The sequence below is a fragment of the Carex rostrata genome, chromosome 15 (assembly GCF_964058835.1).
Source record: "Carex rostrata chromosome 15, lpCarRost1.2, whole genome shotgun sequence".
Classification (NCBI taxonomy): Eukaryota; Viridiplantae; Streptophyta; class Magnoliopsida; order Poales; family Cyperaceae; genus Carex; species Carex rostrata.
This window is the reverse complement of record NC_135932.1, coordinates 5,033,342-5,060,427: the sequence shown is the minus strand read 5'-3', so window position 1 is coordinate 5,060,427 and position 27,086 is coordinate 5,033,342. Positions and strand designations below refer to the sequence as shown.

The 27,086-nt window shown below is 33.9% G+C and overlaps 5 protein-coding genes across 6 annotated transcripts; 2 read left to right on the top strand and 3 right to left on the bottom strand.

The window, feature by feature from the left end:
* The first annotated feature begins 398 nt into the window (after positions 1-398).
* On the top strand, positions 399-1,732 carry LOC144566507 (Serine/Threonine-kinase). Its single transcript, XM_078316541.1, has one exon. The coding sequence runs from the start codon at positions 451-453 to the stop codon at positions 1,219-1,221; it is 771 nt and encodes a 256-aa protein (XP_078172667.1). The 5' UTR covers positions 399-450; the 3' UTR covers positions 1,222-1,732.
* Positions 1,733-4,851: 3,119 nt separating this feature from the next.
* LOC144566517 (cysteine synthase-like) lies at positions 4,852-9,292 on the bottom strand. Its single transcript, XM_078316551.1, has 10 exons — positions 8,932-9,292; positions 8,415-8,524; positions 8,140-8,197; positions 6,826-7,089; positions 6,586-6,723; positions 6,281-6,332; positions 6,101-6,180; positions 5,954-6,013; positions 5,293-5,373; positions 4,852-5,129 (listed from the first exon to the last, which is right to left on the bottom strand). Exons 1-10 carry the CDS (start codon positions 9,166-9,168, stop codon positions 5,037-5,039), a joined length of 1,173 nt encoding a protein of 390 aa, XP_078172677.1. The 5' UTR covers positions 9,169-9,292; the 3' UTR covers positions 4,852-5,036.
* Positions 9,293-15,681: 6,389 nt separating this feature from the next.
* LOC144566775 (uncharacterized) lies at positions 15,682-16,722 on the bottom strand. The gene has a single exon (XM_078316802.1). It carries the CDS (start codon positions 16,454-16,456, stop codon positions 15,884-15,886), a length of 573 nt encoding a protein of 190 aa, XP_078172928.1. The 5' UTR covers positions 16,457-16,722; the 3' UTR covers positions 15,682-15,883.
* Positions 16,723-18,288: 1,566 nt separating this feature from the next.
* LOC144566603 (Alpha-L RNA-binding motif/Ribosomal protein S4 family protein) lies at positions 18,289-20,095 on the bottom strand. The gene is made up of 4 exons (XM_078316652.1): positions 19,799-20,095; positions 19,499-19,606; positions 18,856-18,930; positions 18,289-18,775 (listed from the first exon to the last, which is right to left on the bottom strand). The coding sequence occupies exons 1-4, from the start codon at positions 19,930-19,932 to the stop codon at positions 18,544-18,546; spliced, it is 549 nt and encodes a 182-aa protein (XP_078172778.1). The 5' UTR covers positions 19,933-20,095; the 3' UTR covers positions 18,289-18,543.
* A 1,733-nt stretch (positions 20,096-21,828) lies between these two features.
* On the top strand, positions 21,829-26,369 carry ELF9 (RNA binding (RRM/RBD/RNP motifs) family protein). 2 transcript variants are annotated; one of them, XM_078316833.1, is made up of 14 exons: positions 21,829-21,968; positions 22,086-22,196; positions 22,734-22,868; positions 23,154-23,359; positions 23,695-23,973; positions 24,073-24,165; positions 24,340-24,378; positions 24,470-24,559; positions 24,776-24,878; positions 24,972-25,055; positions 25,171-25,247; positions 25,361-25,441; positions 25,604-25,695; positions 25,917-26,369. In XM_078316833.1, exons 2-14 carry the CDS (start codon positions 22,088-22,090, stop codon positions 26,038-26,040), a joined length of 1,512 nt encoding a protein of 503 aa, XP_078172959.1. In that variant the 5' UTR covers positions 21,829-21,968; positions 22,086-22,087; the 3' UTR covers positions 26,041-26,369. The 2 variants fall into 2 exon arrangements, with proteins under 2 accessions (XP_078172959.1, XP_078172960.1); XM_078316834.1 differs by lacking the exon at positions 25,917-26,369 and adding an exon at positions 25,780-25,913.
* Positions 26,370-27,086: the final 717 nt, after the last annotated feature.

Genomic DNA, 27,086 nt, shown 5'->3' with positions numbered 1-27,086 from the left:
GGGTTGAAAATTGAATTGAATATATATTTGGATTTTATAATTACCCTATAGGGTAACGGGTACGAAATAGTCATTACCCATACCTTTATCCATTTATTTAACGAAAAAAATTTCTTACCCATACCCAATAAGCTAACGAAAAAAAAAACCTTACCCATACCCACCTTATCGAATACGATACGGATCAGGTAAACGGCCAAAAAGCTACCATTGATATCCCTACATGCAGACGTATCACTCGTAAGGTGAGTGAATTTCAACGGTTCAAATTCATTATTTAAAACGGATTTGATAGATTTTATATTTGAGTTCAGCAAGCAGCTTGGTGAACACCCTAGTTCTACTATGTTGATTTCCTATCTTTACACTTTACTAAAAAGAAAAAGAAACCGCGAGGATCAAGCCCCATCGCTCTCCCAAGGAATCCTTCCAAAGCAAAAAAGCAAGAATATGAGCAAGGCTCAATTAATGAAAAGAGAACCCCACAAAAAAGAACCAGCACACAATTCCAGCAATTCTCTCATCAATCAAACAGAGTACCCTGTTTTGCCTGAACCCTTCTCTCTCTCTGAGTTAGACATGAGCTCCTCCTCTTCTACTCTCACATTACAACCCACAGATGTTCCCCTCTGTTCCCCTCTCACCTCACCTCCTAACCCTAAACACTGCAATTCAAAACTGTTCAAGAAATCATGGTACCAAAGAACTATTGAGTTGATAGTTCTCCTATGGAAACCCGTAACATCATCCCGACCGCCGCCGTCACAGCCGGTAACATCAAAATCTGGTGCTGACCAGCATTGCGAGAAACCGAAGCTAAGGAAATGTTCTTCACTGAAAGCGGCCACTTCCTTCACTCGAGTGTGCCTTTGCGCACCTATATCGGCCTATAGCGAGCTTTTCCAACCCGACATGCCGCCTAGACGGAGCTATAGCTATCCCAGGTCGAAGTCTTACTCGCAATCAGACCGAGGCGATAAATTTAACGAAGGTCGACCATCGGTTAGTTATACGCCAAACCAGAGGAAGATTTTCAGGGGCAAATCACTGAGCGACGATGTGATAATGAGACGATTTGTTATGGAGGAGGCGATGGTGATTCAACAGAAACGCCGAACCAATCAGATGGAATTCATAAGAAAAAGAAATGCTATGAAGAGGAAGAGGCGCCTCGGGCCGAGCCCACTTGGTAATATGTCAATTGCTGAGGAAGAATTGTAGAAAATTTTTTGGATCAAATTGATGAGGTACTTTTCACCTCTGCAAGGCCAAGGGGAGAATCCGAGAATGGCTCCAAATTTAAAAATCCTACCGTTAGCGTTTCTGACATGGATGTGAATATTTGGGTTGAGAATAGAGATGATGGTTGTTGGAATTTCACATTTCAAAGATTACAACCTTGATTTTTCTTTCTTTCTTTTTTTTTAACGGGATCTTTTTGTATTATGTAGATTGTTCATCTATCTTTTTCTTTTTCTATCACATATTAGCCACTGTTCCTTTTTCTCTTGATGGAAGCTTTTCAACGGTTTGCTATTACGCTTTGACTGCCTCATTTCGGTCTCCTTTTATTAGAAGAGATATTCAAATCAATTTGAAAATTGAATGGAAACATTAAAGGCGATTAAAGAGGATTCATATGCTGTACAAGATTCCCGTGAGAACTGAGAAACACCATTATTGTACTGAAAAACACCATTATTGTCAGCAATAAGAACATTTGACCCCACAATAAGGCGCATGTTTTTTTTTTTTTGGAAATAAATAAATGAATGACATTGGATTATATACTTTGGATACTTTTAGTTTGTTTGACCTAAATTACAACCGTCAGTAAATTAAACTAAAAGATAGTTTTTAAAGAAATTTCTTTTCATATCTTCTTGGTTATTTTGCTTGAACTCTTTCTTTTACCCGGTTTAATACAATTATGCAAATTAAAAAAAAATACCACATATACCGATTTCATAAAGAAAAATATATTTCAATTACCTATATGTTAAGTGAAATTTTATAGTTATAATTAATATTTGTGGTTTTTGTGAAGTATAGCTTTTGTATTCATTTATGAAGATTTTATAACATCTTTATCATTAATATATAATTTTGTATTTTTAGTTAATAAATGTATTATATGTTATAGATAAATGGGTGGATAGTTGGATAGACGAGGAGAGATGGACTCCTACTAGCATTCTTTCATAAAAGAAAGAAAAATATTTTTTAAGATGTTTTGTATCTAAATTTATGCGAGGTAGAAAGCATTTGGCTATCTATACAATAGTGTTTCAATTCTTTGATGGGATCTGGCTGATGTAGTTATTTTCTAAACGGCCTATGTAGAGCACATTTTCTTATTTAATTGTTTGATTGGAAGTGACATGATAAATTATATTAATATCGCATTTGAATCTGAATTAGTGATAATAATATACTTAGTAGGGTGGGCTAACATTTTTGGGTGAATTACAATTTTATAATTATTTTGTATATTATGTATTTTATAAAAAAAAATTCTGATAACAACATAGAATTAGAAGCATATATTGAGAAATAATTGTTAATAAGACATAATTTAATAATTTTTAGTCTTATTTTTATTTTATTTTTTCTGAGAAAAATATAGAACTTGCCCTCTAGCTCTGTGATCCGTCCAAAGACCAAAGTTACATGTTGGTACAAATATGAAGATATGAAGCATTGGCACACCTAAATTATGGGTTTGGAATTTTCAGGGGCAAAAAAAATGGGAGACAAAGTTGAAGAGGAATTAATAAACAATTGTACTTCTAACCAATAAATATTCAAAGGTGATTCTAAGAAGCTTTAAATCCTCTTTAGAGCTGGTAAAGAGGAAGTTAATAACAAACCTAGTCTAAGATTGGGCCCACTACATAGGGTCTCCAGCCTGGCCCGTCATCTGTTCTGAAATAGTTTTTTTACTTTTAAAAAGTGGGGCCTTTTTCTTTATATGCTTTCATGTTTGCAACTGTTCATTTTCTATTATTTTGTAGACAAACTAAAGAAAAACAGCTACCATATGCTGGAAACGGTTTCTCTGTACCCTAATCAAGATAAAAAAAATTATTTGCATAGAAAATAAATGAAAAATGAGACACTTTTTCTCTGTTCTTTAGGTAAGAAAGATTAAATTTGGATTTTTTTTTTTTACATCAAGCATAAAATTAAAAATTTAACAATTTGTGTCATTCTAAGCCTGACAAAAAAAACTAATAAGGCGCAAGCCTGCCTAGTGTTCAATCTCCGTATACCAGAAAAAGAAAAAAAAAAGACAGCAATATTTATTCTGCAACTGTTTATTATGAAACAGAGAAGCATTTCAATTAACTTGGGGCACCTCCAAGCATGCCTTCTCTAAGCAATGCCTTCACTTTATTCAGAGAGTAAAGTGGATCATTCTTTAACACCTTGTTTGGATGGAGAGTAGAGGAAGGGGAGGTGAAGAATAGAAAAGAATAGAATGAAATAGAAAGGAAGATTAACATATTTAACTTCTTCTTATTTGAATGATTAATGAGAGAAAATAAATTTAATTTTCATTTTCGTCATATTTATTATTTGGTTGACTAAAAATTTAGAAGGTTAATGAAAAATTCGGTGGTTGTTGTAGGATTGTGATAAAAAACTTGTATAAAAATTATATAGGTAAGATATAAGATTGAACATTTGTATTATTTTTTCTAAAAATATTTGCAACAAAATTTATTTCCACCCGTTACATCCTAAATTGAGAGAGAAACCAATTCTACTAATTAAAATAATATAAAGTTAAACATTTCACCTCCTGTACCTTTCACCTCCGACATAATATTATCAACCAAACACGATTCAACATAAAGTTTTCTTTTCTTTCCATTCCCTCTCTTTCTCAACCAAACATCGTATCGAATACCTGATCTAAACCGTATGATATGCATTAAAATTCATACAAGTCGAAATACCTGATCTAAACCATATGATATGCATTAAAATTCATACAAGCGGATTTAAATGTACACTAATTTCAACTGTTTCGTAAATATAAGCCATCCGCACGGATTTCAATGTATATCAGATGGCTTAGACCAGACATTGGACAAATTTTGGTCCCATGCTCATGAGATCCCCTCTTCTTCTAGAGTCCGGATCCCCTAAAGTAACCCAATCTTTGGGTTTTGGATTTAGACCATCCAATTCGAATCCGTCGTTTGAGATTGCTTCGCAATTCGAATTCATCTTTCGAGATGTGTGCCTCCACTTCGGATAGATTATCATAGATTTGAATCGAACGGTCTAGATTTAAAACTCGAAGATTGAGTTCACTGGATGTGAACTCCTTTTAGACCTTTAGCAGCATGAGTTGGGTTCGACTACTCTACTATAATTGGGCCTCGGCCCAAAATTCTATTACACAGCAGGAATTTAAGATTAGATCAATGATTCATGATGTATAATTCCTGCTGTGCTCAAATAACTCGTAGCTAGTACAAAAGGATACACCAAGCACGTTCTATTCCATGATGCGGTAATATTTTTTTAGTAATGCATGTAACATGTTTCGTGGAAAGCATGTATGGACTATAATATATATTTTATATATTCAAATTTGGAAAATTGTCGATTTAAGATATCATGTAGTGTTAGGTAGCTTCATATTATTTTGAACATCGGATTTACCAGATAAATTATTTTGATCGAGTTGGATTTTGACATGTCTACTTTCCATCGGGGGTTTTACGGCAAGCTTCCAGAGTACAGTAGAACGGTGCCCATTTTAGCTGAAAAAAAGTGGAAAAATCGAAATAGCTCTACATTTCAAAAAGTTAAAACTACTTGGAAAAGAAAACATTCTTCAAATATAAGCGGGCACAATATTATTACCGTAGTAAGTACAAATTTTATGCACGCTGAAGAATTGAAGAGAATTTTGCTTCAAAGCAAATTTTATTAACACTCATTGATATGCAGTAATTTATTGGGCTAAAATTAACCAAAATACTGCATTACTACAGAAACTAAAGGAAAAGGCAAGGCAGTCAAGGCTCAGGTTGCAAATTCTCACATTCCGTTCGTATCGACTGAAAGAGAACCGAAGAGAGGTATCTTTCACCAAAGCTCGGGAAAACCACCTGAAAAATAAAAATAATAAGATAACCAAACGTACATAACTAACATATTTGATTCATGTATATAGCTATCATGGCTATCCTGATATTTCAAGATTGTATAGCTAGAACAACAAAAATCAAATTCCATGTTGGATTTAGAAGAAATTGGTACATTTCTACTTACAGCAATAAGTTTTCCGGCATTTTCTGGTCTTTTGGCAACCTTTATAGCTGTCGCAGCCGCAGCTCCAGATGAAATCCCAACCTAAATGAAAAAAAAAACATACTCATGCATGTAACTAAAGGATAAACACAAAATTAATTTACAGAAACTTGAGTATTGGTCTCTTCAGGTACAGGTGTGACCCCTCATCAACCAAATTTTAAACTATTTTTATACATGTGTTTGGTGTTTAAGTGTACCTTGGGGGTAAAATGTGGCAAAACGGTTGGCAAAGCTTAATTGATTAGAATGAACAAAAAAAAATGATGATCATGCTCAGGGTAATGTTAATTGCATTACAGCATATCATTTTCCACATATTTTGAAGATAATTGAATATTAGGTTACTCTTCCGAAAGACAATTGTCGAAATTAAATATATATGAAATAAATAGTGGGTACGGCTTAGATTTTATTTGTAATATGTTGTACAGACTTTGCTATCTAGTTTTAATAATAGAAATTGGTGACAACTTTATCACATTTTCAATAAAATATACACTTGCTACAAGAGAAACTATTCCATTCAAGTACAGTTGTGCATTAAGCGCCAGTATTATCCTATTATTTTGTTAGAAATGAATAAACACAGATTAAACTACATGGTGAAATAAAAACGCACCAACAATCCTTCCTGCAGAGCCAGTTGCTTTGCCATTTCTATAGCCTCGTCACTAGATATCTATAAACATGTTTTAAGAACAAAAATAAGAATAAGAGGATAAAAAATAATCTATACACAATTCATCTAAAGATTTTGTACTCAAACCTCCACAACTTCATCAACAACTTCCATGTTTAAGTTCTTTGGTACGAACCCGGCCCCAACTCCTTGAATCTTGTGTGGACCTAGATAATTGAAGGAACAAAAATTAAATGAGGACAACTTGGACAAATAATTCAATGCCAAGCAAAAATAAAATTAAAAAAAAAAAAACGATTTTAGTACCAGGTTTGCCGCCACTTAGGATGTTACTCTCAGTTGGCTCAATTCCAATTACCTGATAAAAAAGAAATCAATTCAGAAAGCCTTAATCAGATAGATATATCATAAAGGTGCACCTATACTACCAGACAAATCATATAGGAATCAATTATTATCCCTGTTAACTTTGGGCTTCATTTTTATGTTTATTTTTATTTTGGTGTTTAGTTGCATGTATTGCTCCCTTCTCAGTTTGCAACCTCTATTATCATTAACATATGGTACGGTAATCAGATGACATGATAATCCTCTATGTACAGAATATGGACCTTTATTTTGGGATTCTTCTCCTTCAGGTACTGACCAACACCAGAAATTGTACCGCCAGTACCGATACCAGCAATAAATATGTCAACTTTCCCACATGTATCTTCCCAGATTTCAGGTCCGGTTGTTTCATAGTGAATCTGTTAGATACCAAAACAAACAAACCTCATTAGATAGATCTTCAGAGACAACATGAAAACATTTCATAAAAAGAAAATTATTAGCAAATGTAGGCTTCTAACCTTAGGATTAGCTGGGTTTTCAAATTGCTGGAGCATGTAAGCACCAGGGGTGTTTCTAACAATCTGTTTGGCCTTTTCTACAGCTCCTATCATGCCCTTGGACGAATCAGTGAGTACAAGCTCAGCACCGAAAGCCCTGAATAGAATTCTTCTCTCCATACTCATTGAGGCTGGCATTGTTAAAATCAATTTGTATCCTTTCGCAGCTGTTATGAATGCAAGTCCAATTCCTGTATTTCCACTGGTAGGCTCCACCAGTGTAGTCTGCAGTATTTAGTAGATGTAACTAGTTTCATGAAATAACATTTTCGGTGAAGCACAAATGACATATTGATATACTCTAAACAGCATCCAACATTGTGATCAACAAATTAATTAGATTTTAAAAATTCCCTAGAACTTCTTTCGGAGTTTTGCAGAGGAGGACAGTGATCATTAACTTGTTGTATTTGCAAAATAATATTGGATTTAGTAGAAAAAAAAAATAAGAGAGTCAGGTTTTATGTGCAGGGGAAAAATCCATAGGGAATCTGCAAAATGCTACAAAATCAAACCAATGTATATACAATCTGAGATATTATACCAAAACTGGTAGTGAACTAATCAGTGACAGTAAATGAAAGCAAAACACCTTTGAGGAAAGCCGTACAGGTTTGGTTATGACGACAGTCCAGGCTTTTCTATTAGTAGTCTCTATTATCAACATATCATGTCTGAAAATATGATGAGATTTGTTGCTTGTTTCAACGTAAATTAAGTGACTTGAAATTTTAACAGTCCGAAATGAATGATCCTTGATGCATCATCAAACAATACTAAAATTTCATGGAATTTTTTCTTAGTCTACTCTATGTCCAATAACATACCTACGAATTTACTATTCAATTTTCAATTTTATTTGAATTCTTTTTTTTGTAAACACTGTCATGAATTGTCAAAATAACCATTGTCAGGTGATTCTTCTTTAAATATTTTGCAACAAGGAACCTTAGAATCAGACTATGGGAGAAAATAATGAATTTCAATTACTAAACTATGATGTGTAAAGAGTAATGAAATAACAAGTATGGTGAAAAGGGCTTTTTTTCCCTTCTTTTGAAAATTGTACCCAGCATTTTATTAAATTAGCAAAAAGCACCAAAATTCTTTATTACTGAAACATAAATATCAGCATTTCATGATATACCCAAAAGTCAGGTGCTACTTCAAAATATGAGAAATGCTGGATACCATGTGCAAACACAAAATATCGCAAGAATGTCTACACATCCTAAGAAAATCATCCACAAAAATTTTAAAATTAAATCTTATTACCGCTCCAGGGGATATAAGACCTTTTTCTTCGGCATCAGAAATCATACTATATCCTATCCTGAAAGAGAATAAGAAGTAAACATAATAATAATAAAAAAAAATGTATCGTGAAAAATGTTCTGTACCAATTGGTCACATCAGAATGTTGTCAATAGATTATACCTCCAACAAGATTTAACAAACACACATAAAGTACAGTTTGTAGGAGCTCCTTTGTTTTCTGTTTAACTTGGATTAAATCAAACTGAGGAAATGGGTGTCATAACTGTTCTTACCTATCTTTTACACTACAACAGGGCTCCATAATCTCAAGCTTAGCTGCAATATTTGCCACACAGCCTTCCACAATATTGTTTAGGTACACCATCGGTGTTTTTCCTATAAGCTGAGTAGAGAAAATATTATTACAGTTTGCTAGAATTCAGTGATTAAATATCAAACTGCATATTAGTTCATTTCAATTACTAGTTAAAGATGGTACGCGTGAACAGTATCAATTTTAGTTATACGAAAAATATAACCCTTATTAAATCCTACTGATAGTATGTGCAGATATTATTAGCTGTGGAAAGTGAGATAGTAAATAGACAAGATAAAGATAACAATGGTTCCATGATATCACGTAGAAAGTGGGTGTACAGCCCAATCGGCACCAAAATTAAACTCCAAAAGCAATTTTAGTGGAAAAAGCGCAAAATAATACTCTCTTTCAGCAGGGAGCTTCAGTTCTTCTGTATTCAATTCAAATCTCATTAATTAGTTTGCATCAATCAAAGTTAGAATTGAAATAACCTGTGAGACATCTTTTGCGATCTTGAGGTCTTCGATAGGCGTGGGACCGGATTTCGCCGAAACAGCTTCACAAGAAATTCTCAATCGACTAAGAGAAGTGCACGGAGAAGAAACCCTAGCATTACTGGTAGATACGAGGGAAGGCTTGCTAATGGCGAGAAATCGAGGAGACGAGAGGAGAGTCGATCGGTTGGATATGGATACCGGCTTGCTCGAGAGAGACGAAGCCGTGGCCATTGTAATTACGCTGATGGTTATCACTTATCAATGGAGATCAATGGAAGTGTTTTGGAAAGTAGAGTAGACTATAAAGACTTGTGTTGTGTGTAAACGAAAAGTCTAGTTATTAAATCCCTATCAATGGAAAATGGTGGCCCCGAGCAAATAGCAGGGCAAATCAGAAGATAAGAATGTTAATTTGTTATAAATATTCTCTCCGTTTCATTCAAAACCGGAAACTTCCACTGATTTTGTTTCGTCGGAATCTAGGCGCTTTTGTGGGGGTCGTACAGAACTGGAGAGGTTGTAAAGTCTATACTGTGGAAGAAGTTAAATATTGTTGTTGATGATTTTGACATAATTTGTTAACAATTGTGTGCTTATGATTTGACATAAATGTATTAATGAATTGAGCCCATATAAGGCCCGTCTGACCCTTTGGAGGTACTTGGGCTAAGCCCATTAGACTAGTAAATTGATGGTGCCAAAGGATGAACAGTCCAAATTTGTGCGTTGAGGTGCGAATATCTATCATCCCGCTTTTTTTTATTAAGAATAATTATATTGATCCCCTCACCCCTGTTTTCTCATTTAATCCCGCACTCTCTCTCTCCAAATTAACTCCTTAAACTGCTTTTTATCCCGCATTAATTCCTCTAAGAATTTCCATTTATCCCCGCATTAATTACTGCATTTTAATAACAATCTCCGCATTAATTAACAATCCCCACATTAATTATACTGTCCTCTAATAACAATCCCCGCATTAATTATACTATCCTTTAATAACAATTCCCGCTAATAAATATTTATCTGTTTATTGATGTTCAAGAAAGTATTTATCATTGTTCTGACAAGTATTTATCCTTATGTCTGAGAAGTATTTATCATTGTCCCTGACATGATAATACTTTGATTTGATTTAACATTACTTATTGACAAGTTCAAGAACAAAGTTCAAGAAAGTATTTATCGTTGTTCTGACAAGTATTTACGATTATATGGGAAGTATTTATCATTGTCACAGATGTTTTACTGTAAGTTGCAATTATGTCTCAGAAGTATATTTATCCATGTAACATAAAGTATTTATCATTATGTCTGAGAAATGTTTATAATTGATATTTTACTGAAAGTTGCAATTATACCTGATAAGTATTTATCCATGTAACATATAATATTTATCAATGTATCATAAAGTATTTATCCTTATGTCTAAGAAGTATTTATCATTCATATTGTACTGAAAGTTGCAATTATATCTGATAAGTTTTTATCCATGTAACATAAAGTATTTATCAATGTATCATAAAGTATTTATCCTTATGTCTGAGAAGTATTTATCATTGGGTGAGGGGATAGTTTATTTAATGGTCCTCAGTTGTGCGGGGACAATCCAGAAAAAAAGGAAAATTTGTGCGGGGATAAATGACAAGTATTTATGAGGGGATTGTTTATTTAATGGTCCCCAGTTGTGCGGGGAAGATTCAAAAAAAAAAAAAAAATTTTGTGCGGGGACAACTAATGGATTGATTTATTCTTTCCTAAATAGAGATCATTGCATAGGGATTAACACTTTGCAAATTCACGATAAATACTTTGATGCTTCAAGTTAAATACTAACAGTTTCTGCGGAGTATTAATTATTGAGCGGTCCCCCCCATGATATTTTTGGCAGTTTGTGCGGGGTTTTTTGCGGGGATAGACCTGCGGGGATTGTTAACAGGATCCTTTTATTAATAGGAAAAATAAAAAATAAATATTTATAATAGGATATAATTTCGCAAATTTTCAAAAAATAGAAAGAACGTATATAATTTATAATGTCAGCTAGATGTTATCCAGTTAGTTCAGTCGTTAATGATCACTAATTAATTAAAAACATTGTAGCTGGACGTTATAGACCACAACGTTCAGCTACAGTGTTTTTGTTTGCTTCGGATTGCAAAAAAACATTAAAAGAAGGAAAAAATACTGTAGCTGGACGTTATGACCTATAATGTCTAGTTACAGTGTTTTTTTGTTAATTAGAACTAGACGTTATGGTTTATAACGTCCAGCTACAGTGCCTTGAATATTACAAACCATAACGTTCTTTCTATTTTTCAAAATCTAATGTAATTGTTTCTTATTGTCGATATTTTGTTTTTGTTTTTTTTCTGTTAATAAAAAAAACGGATTTCCGGATTTTCTAACACACTTCCAAATGTTCGTGTAATATGTCGTAAAGAAAAATATGGACATGGAAAAGGACGGAAAATTGTAATTAATCGTTATGCGCAGTCGATTAGTTGAATTTTTACGAATAATTTGATGTATTGTTTTTTTATCTGAAAAGGATGAGCAAAAAAATTAAAGTGTTTGAATTTCGATCTTTATTCAACTTGAAAATAGAATATGCGTATGTTCATTTTTCTGTACTTTTTAATCAGATAATATATCTTAAAGGAAGCTGATAATTGTAATCCAAACAAAGTACTCGTGCGCGTCCCCCAACCTTCTAGAATATTGGCGACAAAAAAATCAGGTTTTACTTCATATAGCACAATAACAGTACCAATCTTTCTTTATTGTATAGAATTTCGCTGCATGAAGAGAAAAACGCTCTGTTAAACAAATTTAACAAAGACACCGCCAAATGCAGCGAAACAATCGTATAATTTAAACATATAAAGGAAAACGTTTAATCTACTGCGTTCAAGTGTTTAACTTTCATTGTAAATGAGTTAAATTTTCATTTTTAAAAACAAAAACGAATCCCCGAATTCGTCCCCGAGCAAAAATTTACAGATCTAAACTGGAACCAATCCCCAAGCGCGTCCCCGAGCACGAAATTTACACCTCTAAATTTGTACTAATCCCCGAGGGCGTCTCCTAGCACAAATTTTCTTCATTTGTGCAGAATGTGCCAAGAATAGTACATGTGAATAAGTAAAGCATGTAAACCAATATGTACTGGCAAGCAAACAATATAAACAAAGCATTGAAAATTTGTGCATATAAACCTGTGTTTACAAACATATTTTAAAGCATATAAACCTGTGTTTACAAACATTGAAAAATCTGTGTTTACAAATATATAAACCTGTGTTTACAAACACATTTTAAAGCTTATTCTTCAAACACATTTTAAAGCATATAAACCTGTGTGTAAAACAAGTAAACCAATATATACTAGCAAGAAAACAACATAAACAAAGCAATGAAAATTTGTGCATATAAAACTGTGTTTACAAACACATTTTAAAGCATATAAATCTATGTTTACAAACATTGAAAAATTTGTTACAAACATATAAACCTGTATTTACAAACACATTTTAAAGCATATAAACCTGTGTTTACAAACATTGAAAAATCTTCATTTAATGGATTACTTGTTCAAAATGGAGATTGTATTTTTAGTTATTAAATATCAAAAGCTGTTAATTTGCATAATTAAAATTAGAACCAATCCCCCATCGCGTCCCCGAGCTAACTGGGTTTAAATTGTACTTCAAAGTACTTTAAAGTACATTCAAGTAAGTAGTTAATTAATGATTACATGACTGTTAATAAGCTGAGGGACTAGCTCGGGGATTAGTGATTACAACTCCTCCTAACAGACTGTCCACGAAATTAAAGCGCACGACAAAACTGTGCAAAGCTAACATTTAAAGCAATCAATGTAAAATAGCAATGCGTTAAAACATCGATGCATTAATTAATGATAAATTAACAAATTTTCGTTATTAGCGGACAGTTAAACCCAGTTAAACCAGTTCGGGGACGAGCTCGGGTCTGATGGCTCAGGGTACCAGAACATTTCTCTATTTTAAATATCCATCACTATGTAAGAGAAATAAAAATAATAATAACATGATTGTTCTTCACACTCTACATTTTTGAAGCATTTTCAATGAAAAAAAATAAAATAAAATAATCACTTAAAAAAAAAATATAGACATCCAATTAAAAAACTACACTTGACACAAAATAAATACATTTTCAAGAAGATCACTAAGTCTTGATATTTTTTAACTTTAAAAACTTAAATTTTAAAAAATAAAGTAATTAATATTAACATAGAAAAAAGGAGATGCTATTTTGGGGGATCGTAAAATAGTTTTTATACCAATTTGTAATATATGCTAAGATTCATTAGTATACTGGCCAATTTGTTAACATTATTCTTTTTCTTTTATAGTTTGTTTAATCACATGAGTGAAAATAAAATAAAAATATCATTCCTAAATTTTGATCTTCATATAAGTAAATTATATTAGCGCTTCTAATATGAAATTCATTAAATAATTTTCTTAAGTAACCTTATTTCAGTTCAAGATTAGGAGAGGGTATTAAATAAATGCCGAACTGGTATAAAGAAATTTGGGGGAATTTCTTGTATCCCCCTCAAAAACTTCAATATTACATATTTCTCTTTCAAAAGTTTTTAATATCATATTTCACCCTCAAAATTGTAAAAACCAGTGTTTTAAATAGCGCGCTATAGCGGCGCTATAGCGTTTTCCGACCAAAAAAGCTATGGCGCTATGCCCAAATAGCGCCGCTATAGCGCGCTATTCCGCGCTATAGCGCCGCTATTTGAGCATAGTGCGATTTTTTTAACCCGTACGCTATTTCGCGATAAACGCTATTTAAACCATTGGTAAAAACTCACAGATTTATCCAATTCATCAACTTTTTCATTAAGTTTAAATCCATCATCCACATAAATTTATAATTTCCATTTTACCCTTATTAGAATTAAAAGAAACTTCAAGCTTCTATAGTCTCCCTCTTTCAAATTAAGTTCACAGCTCCCCCATGCGAACTCTATTTGAACAAAGACTTTGAGAGAATGTTGGTCTTACTGGCCCTACCAATGTCACATGTCAACTACATAAACTATGTGTCTCATGCTAAGGAACAAATGGATTTCCAATAGTCCCCAAAATAGTCCAAGCCTACAAGGACTCAATCCGAGCAGAAGTTATATTCAGAAACCTATTTACCATATTTCAGGGATCGGCTCAAAGAGACTGAGGTTCTTTGGATGTGTACTGGCTCAAAGAGACAGTATCGGATTGCACAAAGCCAGTATCAGACTGAGCTTCTTTTGATATGTACCGACTCATTAATAGACCTTACCCAAAATTAAGATTCGTCAGGCTTCTCTAAAGAATATTTGCTATCGTCAATTTTAAACTGTGATCGTGTGCTCCGGTGTTCATTTTGATTTTATTATGTCTGACTGGTACTTGTCCTTTGGAACTAGACTTGAAACAGTTCCGAGACTGGTATCAATTTATTTTTCCCTGAAAACATCTACTCCTTCTAGTTCAGACTGATTCTTCAATTTTTTTTAGATGCTATTATTATTATAGAAAGTATCAAAAAAAAAACACAAGCATTATCATAAGATCAGAACACTGATTAAACTCTTTTCTTATGACACATTTCAGCTTATCAAAATCATAGTATAAAATCAACCTTAAAAAAATTATAGTATGACTTAAGAAATATGGTGTTGTCATTACTCGAGTTTTCCAATTGATGTTTTACTGCTCTGTGATCAAAGTTCTAAAATGTACATAATAACACATATTGAGTTTTAAACAAAATAAGGATACTGGTAATATCATGTAAGCATCAATTGGTAACTGGATTACTGGTAATATCTCAAAATAAAAATTTTGCTAAAAAATATTCTACTTAGCCCAGCAAAGAATAGATTGGATTGACTACACAAAGTGAACAGTTCATAGTCAAAGTAATCATAGCTTTCTAATAGGGCATTAGAAAGAAAGCCCTATTTCTGTCAATTTGAGAAAGCGGAAGGAACATCAATTTCCTAGAAATAATAGATGTTCTAAAGTTACTATTGAAGTGGAGAGTGGAGCATTTGTTGCAATTACGGAGAGAGAATGGAAAATGGAAGATATATAAGGGTATAATGGTCTTTAGAGTCTCAAATATATTATTTATTCACTTTTAGAAATATTTAATATATTGTAAAATTAATAATAGGTACTGTGAGTTTTTACAATTTTGAGGGAGAAATATGATATTACAAATTTTTAAGGAGGAAATACGTCATGAAATTCCCTCTCAAGTCTCACCACTGAAAATTGTAAATTAAACGAAGTAGCATCATTCCTAAAAAAATTAATGTAAATTAGACTTTCAAAGTAGGCATCATTCCTAAAAAATTAATGTGAATTAAGAATGCTGTGGTTTCCTACATTAAAAACTGATAATAGTGTGATCACATCTGCAATTTATCTTTACTTATATGACCATGTTTAATAATATCTTTCGGCAACTAGAAACCTGCTCTGATAATTTGTCAAGGCAGTGCAGTTTAAACGTGATAAATTAATTGTACCTTCACATGTTTCCAGTCGAAAATGTTATAAATAAGATATAAATCAAAACAAACTTGTACAGCCACCAAAACAATGTACCTTATAAATAAGATATAAATCAGATAAAGAAAGCGAAAATAAATTCTCAATCTGAATCCAAACAAGAATAAAGAATTCACACAGATTTAAAAGAAACATCTTAATTCTTAACTCGATATCGTTGATACAAGAGAAACTTGTACAATCACAAAATAACAAATAACTAAAGAATTCACATTACGCCTTCAACTTCTATAACATATAATATGATAACCAATAATAAGCACGAATAAATGAATTTGCCGCACACAAAATCCCCAAATTCAACCAATTTTTCACTGGATCATTCAAACTTTCACCATCCAAGGCCAATTCCCTCCCACATTTTCCTCCTCTTGCGCCACCTTGGCAGTCCTTCTAGAATCACCTCCATTGTCGACATAGGCATAGTACCTCAAAACAAATGCCAGTGCCAAAATAATCCATTCCAGGCAGAAAATACTTACGCCTAGCCCCCCGATCATTCTCAAAATCACAACTCCATCATCCTGCCTCACGTACGACTTCAACCCGTTAGTTAGAAAGTCGTCGGTTTGTGAAAAGGCAAGAATTGCAACTGAACCTTGCAATATGGCAGCAACGACGGTGACCACCATGTGGGCCCCATACCACCGGCCTGAGGGGGTTTTGGAGGTGATGGTGGAGCAGGAGGAAACAGAGATGCCAATGGTCAAAGCGTGGAGGATTATTAGGAGAAATCCATAGATGGAGGGAATGAGGCGAAGAGAGAGAGTAAGGAAGGCACAACCAGAGGCTGCACCGAGTAAGAGGTAGTTCGAGAGGAGGAAGCAACGGTGGGCCCGCAGGTGAGGCGGCGACATCTCATCGGTCAGGGAAGAGACTATGGAGAGACCACCCATTAGTAACAGAGAAAGAATTAAATCTAAATTGAGAAATTAGGAGATGAGATACTGAGATTCAACGGGAGTGTCACAGAGAGAAAGAGAGCAATTGAAGTGGGATGAGAGAGGGAGAGCGGAGGTGGGGTTTAAAAGAGATGGGGAAGGGAAATTCTACCGTTGGAGGTGGGGTCTGATTGGCTAAGAGCGGAGTCGGTGGGGACCAGAGCCGAGATATGGCAAATGCAACGGCTAGTTTTTCGCTTTTGAGTTTTGAGCGATGATTAACAATAAGAAAATCAGAAGTTAAATAAAAGCAACCGTTCAGTTGACTAACATTTTGAACTCGCTCACTGTGTTTTAATGAGTAGCAGACTAATTACGGATCCTCTCCAATTAACGGGAAGAATTGACGCGTCGACGTTTCATTTTCTATGCCAGATTCCCAGATGAAATGATTCGTCTTGGCTTTCAAATGGTTTTGGCAAAACTGGAGAGAATTCGTACTCCTGATAAAGGAGGACAGCAAAGCCCATTAGCACATGGATGATGGATTACAGGCTGGCTTTTCTTCAATAATAATTTAGTAACGGCGAACTTCAACGTTCGAATCCCCATGGTTCCATGCTGCTGCGGTCGCAGAGAATTCTTTTTTTTTTGGGTCCCACAAGAAACGTCTAATTCTACAGGCCAGATTGATCTAGCAGATTGTTCCATATCAGACGATCTGGGATTCAAATCGGAGCACCCTTCTATTATTCTATTTGAATCGTTCAAAATCGATCACACGTTTTCAATTACATCGGATTCATTTTAATAAATATATTAAAATGAATTCGATGTAATTGAAGACGTGTGATCGATTTTGAACGGTTCAGATAAAAGAATAGGAAAGTGCTCAAATTTGAATATGACGATCTGAACCATGCATAAGAATTTAGAGAATTTTTTATTCATAGAAATTAATAAAAAATAAGAGAGAAGTAGAAATAGTACAAATGTCCTTGCACCAATAGAAATATTGAAGCCAATGTTTCCTATTCAAAATTTGGATCACATTCAAGAATTCTGATCCATTTTTTTTATTTTGCATTTTACCTCAGCAACAGAAAAGACTGTACAGAAAATATCATAGAAATCCTTCCTCAAATTTGTTCAAGAAAAAAAAAAGGAACAGGAAAGAGAGGAGATAGAAACCCGGCGCAATTCAAAATAAATTCATCGGATCGGAGCTAATTTCCCAACCCACAATTTAATCGGTAGGAGTGTCTGCAGTTTAAAATAAAATGGAGAAGAAGAGCGCAAAAGCCCAAAAGAGTATCAGATATAGGTGGGCTCCCAAACTGAGATTGCTGTGGCGACATGCCCCGATAATTTTACGCAGCCTATTGGGCCAACCTGGGCCGTAAATGACTGTTGGCATCTTTTCATCTTTAAATTTCTAGATGGTGAATATTGTTTGGTGTGACTACTGCGGAATCCGAAGTAGTGGTATAATTCAGTTACTGCGTCTGCATGTGCGTTGCAAACAAATAATTACGTAAATTTGAATTCAGCATATACCGGTCCAACTGCAACATCTGTCAATTGCTCAATTCTGAAGTGTTTTCTGAAGAGAATTTGAATTCAATATACCTGATGATTAACGTCGACCAGGGCATATCTAAGACTAGAGAATTAATTCCTGTATTTGTACCAAGTATCAGTGTGTCAGCTTATGGTACCTGAAGCAATTAATGTACTGTTACAATTCCACAGATACACTGATGACGACATTGTTTGGAGAAATGAAATTATCAAAATAAAATACCTACCCCATAATTCAATTTATATGATAGAAAGATGCTAATAACTTTGTTGAGAATATCAGAATAATAATATAAAAGTTGAACCAAGGTACGTTATGGTCTACAATAGCAAAACAGTGTATCTATATAGATCAACAAACAAATAATTCATTGCACATAATAGCAAACACCACGAAAATTTTTGACCGCAGCAGGATCGATTAATACAACCAACCACGGACCACTAAACTATTATACATAATACATATTTCATCTCACTTTTTAAGCCCCTACTACTAACCTAGCCGATATTTTTAACTTCTAAACCATAGCATCATAATCATCAAGCTCCTCGTTGTAGGCCAGAACCTTACGCTTGATCTTGGACGAGTCGACCCATGTCACGAAATCCTCCATATTTCTCGTCACATGAAAAGCTGGATCGGTTACAGTCTCAGGCCCTACACGCACATGCCCCTGTTCTATGTATGTCACTGCCTCCCTCAGGTGCTCAGCAAATTTTAGTTTTACCATAACTGTCGCCAATCTCCGCCTAATTTACATTAAGAAAACAAAGTAAAAATATGGAAAATGAAATATGGGATTGTACTAATTTAAGTAGCAGACTATTACCTACAGAAGGAGCTGACAGAAAGTTTCTCACACTTCATCAAGCTCTTTTTAGAGGGAATTACCCCCATGTTGTATCTGAAAATCCAGAAAAATTGAGTGTAAGTACGTAATATGTGACATTGGCCAAGGGGTAACAGGAAGCTTCAACCTAGTTTAAATTGAGTTTAGCTCAATATGGGTCAATTTAGATCACAGGTCAGCACATTTGCAGTACAAGTCATTTCTAAATTGTGGATTTCAGTAAATTCAGGTTGGAATTTGGATTTCTAGGTCGGTACAGTTCATGGTTAGAGTTTTTTTGAGTAATAACTATGATAAAGTTCATGGGATTATGTTGAGCTTGTTTCCATCAGATCTTGTTAATTGCAAAGGTAGGCAACTTAAGTTTCAGTTGGATTTAGGTTGCAGTCTTGCAGAGGTTTCATGTCCAGTTCTGTTTCTACTTTCTGATATAACCTATTTTTACTCTTAACAGATATTGCTGGCACTATGATTACTGCACTTTGTTCCGGGTGGCTCATACTGCCTCTTGAACCCAATTTAACAAAAAAAAAAAAAAATGAAATTTCAACTGCCAAACAACATTGGGTTTACATGGTACCAGTGTAGTATCAGTATCCCAAATACGAATTTTGATACTTACAGCTTTTCAACCAGAGAATCAGTCATCTGAATTCTGAATGGGTCTCTTGGATCCATTTGCTTGATAGTGTTAATCAGCTTTTGCACGCCACGGCATATAGTTGAGTACCTACAACCATCATTAAAGCAAGTGAACAAACATCGCAAAATCGATAACACACAAAGAACAAAGCGATGAAGTCTATATAAGCATACAGATCATTCGAGGCTAAAACAATGAAAATAAGAAACCGAATTTTTCTAGAACTGGTAATTATAAGAAACAATTGACAAAAATTCAAGTTAGCAAGAAAGAAGATACTTTTTATAATCGTCTCTTTCAGTGAGGTGGTAACGGCGATTGACGAGGGCTTCCCGGTGCCCATGCTCCGATTTCCAATCTAGAAAATCGACCTTTTTCAGAAGCTTCTTCTCGTGATATTTCAGCTTCCTCATGATTTTCTCTGAGACTCACCCGAGGCGGATGCGAAGGCGGAGGCCGAGGCGAGAACGAGAGGGAAAGAGAGACTCTGGAGATGAGATGAGAGAAAGGAGGCGATCGGCAGAAATTAGGGTTGATAGTTGAATACAACAGTACGGATTGATCAAAATAAAAACCAACGATTAGGATTAAATATGTGTTTTAATAAACAAATTATCTAAATAGATCTGAATAAACAAAAATTTACGTATCTTGTCTTGTCATGAGCTAAATTTCAACGAGTCTATAAAATAAGCATTATTTCTTCTATTTAAATCTTAGATACGATTGAAAAATGTAGAAATAATAATCCTTTTTTTTTGCTTCAGTGGCATTAGAAATAAGTAAATATCAGTGTTGTAAAAAACGTCATGATTTTTTTAGGTCAATTAGCCATGACGGTAACTAAATCGTCACAATTTTTTTTTATTAATCGGCCGATTATTTTTTATTATGACTGATTATTTCTGATTAATCACTTAGCGATACTATGTCCGTTCGATAATCGTATACCGTTTTTACAACACTAGTAAACAAAAAAAAAAAGATTGCATATGTGTTTAACTCGAGAACGTTATAATAAAATAAAAGGAAATAATGTTCGTTATAATAAAATAAAAGGAAATAATGTTCGCTTTTTTATGCTGATCGAATGTCATGAACGCAATTAGGGCTGCCAAAAATGTTCGTAGTTCGTGATTTGATTGATTTTGATTTGGAAAAAAATTTGCAATTAACTTGTTTGATTGAAGTTCATCCTAAAACAAATCAAACTAGTTCGGTTCAAATCTCATTCAAACTCAAACTCAAATTGGATATAGTCTGTTCGAAATTGGTTCGTGAACTATTTAGGTTCAAATCTCAAATTAACATGTACCATTCAAATTAGAGCAATGCCAGTGGCTCAGTGCAAAATCCAGGTTTTATTTCAAATAGGTACCTAATATGATCAGATAATATCCAATACAATGCTTAGTTTAAGCTATCCAATTTTTTTTAAAATAACTAAGGGCGGTAAAGCTGTCAAAGCTCGTAGTTCGTGATCCGATTGATTTCGATTTGATTTTTTTTTTTCAATTAACTCGTTTGATAGAAGTTCGTTCTGAAACATATTAAACTAGTTCGGTTCGAATTTTATTCAAACTTAAACTCAAACTAGAATAAGTTTAATTTGGTCTGATTCGTTTGCAGCCCTAACCGCAATGACAAATTCATATTTTTTAAAAAATTTAAAGAGGTCTAAAGTTTATGATTCAAATATAATAGAAATAATTTATGAATATATTATTGTTAATAATTCAAACATTCTATTAATATATTAATATTAGTATAAAATAAATACATTTTAATAAATAACATATGATAACCGGTTTTTTTAGTTACCATTACACCAATTAATAGTGACAGTCTTGTGGCATGCAGGTATTATCACTCTTAATGGTGCTCAAATAATGTCGAGTAAATTTGATTTTTTTTTCTAATTCTATATTATCTCTTTATTTTTTTCAAATGATAACTAAACAAAATCGGATAAGATAATATTATCCGATAAATTTGAAAAATAATTAGGTATGAAAAAGAAGTAACTCCAGATATATACACGGACATTACTGGGTCACCTTTTATTACCATGATCATTTGATTGTAGAGTAAGAAATGGATCAAACGTCTTACTCCACACTAAACAGTAACATATAATAAGTAATTTAATTTATATTAACTTTACTCCACAACCAAAAGCTTTATTAATATTTATTCGTAGCAGTGTTATCAAAATCTCTAACCCGCTACATAATCGATACTTAGTGTAGAACGTTAGTCGATACTCTCCTCTTATTCGTAGCAGTGTTATCAAAATCTCTAACCCGCTACACAATCAACACTTGTAGTATTGCTACAGGAGAACGTAAGTCGATACTCTCCTCTTCTTCCGCCCCCCGTCTAGCGACCCTTCTCGAAAAAAAGGTTTTTCGTTTCCGAGCTCGCTCTGAAGTCTGAACAATCAAACTGTGTAAGCGCTCTCTCTTTCTCTCGCGACCCTCTCACATGCATCTTTAATTGTTTGTCTTTCCCGAATAGTCAGATTGAACTGCGAAAACCTCTAATTTGTTAGTTTATATAATTTTAGAAATGGAGAAGACTGGTGATGAAGATAACAAGGTAACAAGCGAGGTTGGTTGGTATATATTGGGGGAAAATCAAGAGAGTATTGGTCCATATGCGCTCTCTGAGTTGCAAGGTTAGTACTTGAAATAATTACTCATAAGTTCTTAAATTTTGATTAATGGTGAGTTTTTTCCTCTTTGCATAACCTCCTCCATAGAGTAAGGGGCTATGTCAGCACTAACTTTGCAAAACTGGGAATTACATATATTCCTAGTAAAATTGAGGAATGCGGTGAACACCCTTAATAAGTGTCATGACATTTGTTTTTTAGAGACAAAAGAAGGTTAAGATGAGTGCTGTTCCTAAGAAAGTTAATGTATTTTTGTATGTACCATGTCTCGGTGGAGCATATGATGTTGTACACGTTAAAAATTTGAGCATAAAATTCTAATATTTGCAAGGGCATATGTGAAATTGAACCTGTGGACAGTTAGGTTAATTTAATAAATATTATTCCTGTTAATAGCATCTCTATAAGCTAGATAATAATGCAAAATATCTTATTTGAAAAGCAATTGGAGTTAATTGATGAATGAATGTTCTTCTCATCTGGAGCTTTTGTAACCATTTTGATTAAAAGAAAAATTACCATATATATTTTTTTTGGCAGAGCATTATGCTAATGGCTATTTAAATGAGAGCTCCTTTCTCTGGTCAGAAGGGAGAACTGATTGGATGCCTCTATCATCTATTCCTGAGCTGTTTTCTGGTGTTATGAATCAAGGTCCTAATCTACAAAATGAAGGTAAATAAGTAGCATCCCTTAACTGCGCCAGTCAGATTGGATATGATTAACTCTTTCCTTTTATTTTTTTATTTTTTCTAGCAACCTTATGCAAACAAAATGTGGTCCTCCAATTTATCTTAGCTTGCTGGTTTTAACTGCACAGCTTGAAGGTAAGAAGGCTATATCGGGTGAGTTTAGAACTTGTGTGCCAATGTAAGGATAGTTTAGGCAAACATCTCCTTTTTGGTGGGATTGTTGCAGTCCCAAAACATTATGAATTTTATGGCCACCTTGTTTACACAGGTGATCCAGAAGAAGATGATTTTGCCAGATGGCAAAAGGAGATTGGTCAAACTGAGTCAAAGGCACAGGCTGATGGTTTGGGAGGTCTAGGAGAAGCAGAGCTCGATGATAGGCCAGCGACCCCACCAGAAGGGGAAGAAGAGTTCACTGACGATGATGGGACGGTTTACAAGTGGGACCGTAGCCTTCGGGCTTGGGTTCCTCAGGTAAGTTTTAACTTGAGAGTTGAGATTCATACAAATCAATGTAGCTATAAATTTAATTTCATGCGTGCCATTCAAAACTTAATATTATGCTTTATACTACACGCCAACCCCAAAAACATGGGAAATATCCTCAATTATCTTTCTGAGAAAATATCTCGGCGAAATCTATATTCCTTAGCTTTGGTTCTTACGAGTGATGCAGAACAATAATAAGGAGAATGAGGAACAGAACAGAAAAAAAGTAGATCACCCCATAAAAATTAATATGTTAATATTTGATAAAAAATCGTGAATGATCATGCTTTTTTTTTTTTTCCTATTTGTTTCTTTTCAAGGAAAACGTTGAGGAGAAAGGAGAAGGATATGATGTAGAACTGATGACATTTGCACTGGAAGAAGAGGTTTTTCCTGCCTTACCTTCTACTACAGGAGAGCTCCAGTTGACTGAAAAAGATGCAGATGCTACTGCCACTACTGATGCTTCTGCTACTATTGCTGCTACTGCTGCTTCTGCTACTACTGATACTACTGTTATGGAGAAATCAGAAGGAGAGAAAGAAGAAACAAAAACAGATAAGAAGAGAAAATCATCCGAGAAACCAACAGAAAAGAAGGTCAAATATCTTTTCATTCTATTCTAGTTTATTGTTTCAATTCTGGAATATTTGCTGTTGTAATTTCTGATTGATTTTTGCTTTTTTTTTTCCCTGCAGGAAGCAAATAAACCACCAGAGAGTTGGTTTGAGTTGAAGGTCAATACACATGTTTATGTCACTGGTTTGCCTGATGATGTCACTGTTGAGGAGGTAATTTGTCTTTTTAGCCTTTTATGCATAAAGAAATTGTTTTTTTTTTCCCGTGAAAAATAGTTTTTTCGATTTTTGCTCTTATACATGGTGATTTTTTTTATTTTTTTCCATCAAGTCGAGATTCCATTTTTATCAGTGGGTCACTAAAATAACTTTGGAAATGTTTTGCAGATAGTGGAAGTGTTTTCCAAGTGCGGTATTATTAAGGAGGTAAATCAAATTTCGTTCCTGTTCATTTAATACACCTGATACATTTTCTTAGTCTTATGATAATTACCTGTAACACATTGTTTTCATGTAGGATCCTGAAACACGGAAGCCTCGAGTGAAGATTTATACTGATAAGGAGACTGGTAGAAAAAAGGGAGATGCTCTTGTGACCTACCTTAAAGTAAAGGAAACATTTGTTAAATTGAGTAATTTTGACTCTTCAAAAGTAGTTATAATTAGGACCGGTACAATACTATATCTATTAGAGGAATACCCAAGACAAGAGAAGCAAAGAATAACCTGACCAAGGGAAAAAAGGAAAGGAAAAACAGGAATTCAATTAACCTTTAAAGTACCAATTTGATATAGGTGGTAATCAATATTTTGTTATTTGAAGGATCCTTCTGTTGATTTGGCCATTAAAATCTTGGACGGGACACCATTTCAGCCTGGTGGAAAGACCCTTATGTCAGTCTCCCCAGCAAAATTCGAGCAAAAAGGTTATTCTTATTTTTTATCCAAAATTGGAGGAACTTGACCTTGTTTATCATTTTGAAAACAGAAAGATATTGATGGCCTATTTTCATGTGTAGGTGAGAAGTTCATAACAAAAAGAACAGATAATAACAAGAAAAAGAAGAAAGCCAAGAGAGTTGAAGATAGAATCCTTGGATGGGGTAATTCTGTTTTCAATAGTTTTTTTTTTTTTTTTGTTATTTTATTTAATTATGAAATTTAGATGTTTTTTGGAAGATTATTTTAGTTTACAACCTTACCTGCTTTTATGCTTAGGTGGGCATGATGATTCGAAGGTCATGTTACCAGTCACCATTGTTCTACGCCACATGTTCACTCCGGCTGAACTAAGGGTTGGCCTTTTTATAGTTTCGAGTTCATATTGTAACTTTATAAAGATGCTTCTATTTTCATCATTTGACACTTAGCTTTATCATGACAATTTTATATATCATGTAATTATCAGGCAGATGAAAGTCTCCTTCCAGAACTGGAGGCGGATATCAGAGAGGAATGCATGAAGCTGGGCCCTCTTGATAATGTCAAGGTATAGAGAGAAATTCAAGCTATAATTGAACTTACATACCACCAAATAAGTGTGCGCTTGAAATTCAGCAAATACAATTATCTTTCGAAGTTTTAATTTAATTACTTCTCCCTAGTACTGGATCATTTGATTAACATTTGGAGTTCTTGTTTTGGATCTTAGGTGTGCGAGAATCATCCACAAGGTGTTGTGTTGGTGAAGTTTAAAGATAAAAGAGATGGCGCTAAATGTATCGAGTTGATGAATGGTAGATGGTAAGCAATTCAATTTATTTCTTCCAAATAAATATGAAAAATAAAATGGAAAGAGCAGACATGAACAATTTGTTTCCGCTGCAGAATGCAAAATTGACCCTGCTAAACACGAGGAAACTTTCCCATGCAGAGAGAAGGCCAAATTTTTCATTCAATCCTTGTCTCTCATCAATTTGGGTTCTTTCATAAATTGGTTTGATGAATTTTTTCTATGATCATAGGTTTGGTGGAAAACAGATCGAAGCAAGTGAGGATGATGGCACAGTTAACCATGCTTCCATTCGTGATTTAGATGAAGAGGCGTCGAGGCTGGAGAAATTTGCTGCTGAACTGGAGGAGGACTGACCAAGGAAAAAAAATGAATTAAATGAAAACAAAGACAAAAAAAATGAAAACAAGGCAAAGAAAATTCTTTATGATTTCAAGGAAACCTCCTGGAGCTTCCCCAGCTTATTTTTTGCAGTGTTTTCTTATTCTCTTGACATTTCAGTTTTCCTTTTTTTTTGTCTTATCTGGCATTTTTTTTTTTTTTTTAGCTTGTTAGTGTTGCGATGTTAGATCGAGTTATGGTCGTACAAGCAGTCTTTTTCGAGGTAGATTTTGTTATGTAAACTAATATGCAGCTGTAAATTAGAGAACAAAATTTAGGTATTTATTTACATTCAGCTGATCAATGAACGACTCAATGTATATCTAAAGCATGATTTAGATACGGAGTTGATCAAGAAAAGCGAATTGTGAAGTGATTTAGAATTTGGAAATTAGAAGATGCAGGAACAAAATTTTCTGTGGGCGCATGAGTTTCCAAATTCAGCAATAAGCAAAATTCTTTATATTTATAAAGAAAATTTTCTATTTACTGTTTTTAAGAGTAGGTGGTCAATAGTTTGCATCCATATTTGATATTTGGATATCATTAGCTTTTGACTCAAAACTGAAATAAGAAACTACTGATAGCTAAAGTTTGGAAAGAAAATGAGGGACAATTGACACGATGCACTGAAAATGGAATTCGTATCCTTTGCATTAACTCAAAAAGAATCTTTTGAGTTAATACATATGAACTGTCCGACCAGCTTTAAGACTCGTGCAATATTAAAGACCCTCCTATGTTATAGACATAGGCTAGATGGACTTTGTTTACAATTAGACGGTCCATATGCATTAACCGAAAAGATTATCTTTTTAGTTACAATGCGAATCCTGAAAATGCGTAAGCAAAATTGAATCCATAATTGCAGCATTATATGGCTTAAGACATAAGTGCAGAAATTTTAATTACATAAATTGTTTTGTGAGAATATTTCAAATTTATGTAATTCACTATTAGAAACTCGAGTAGCAAATAGTAGAAAGGTGCCACGTGCTTGAGAAATCTTTGTAGAAACAAC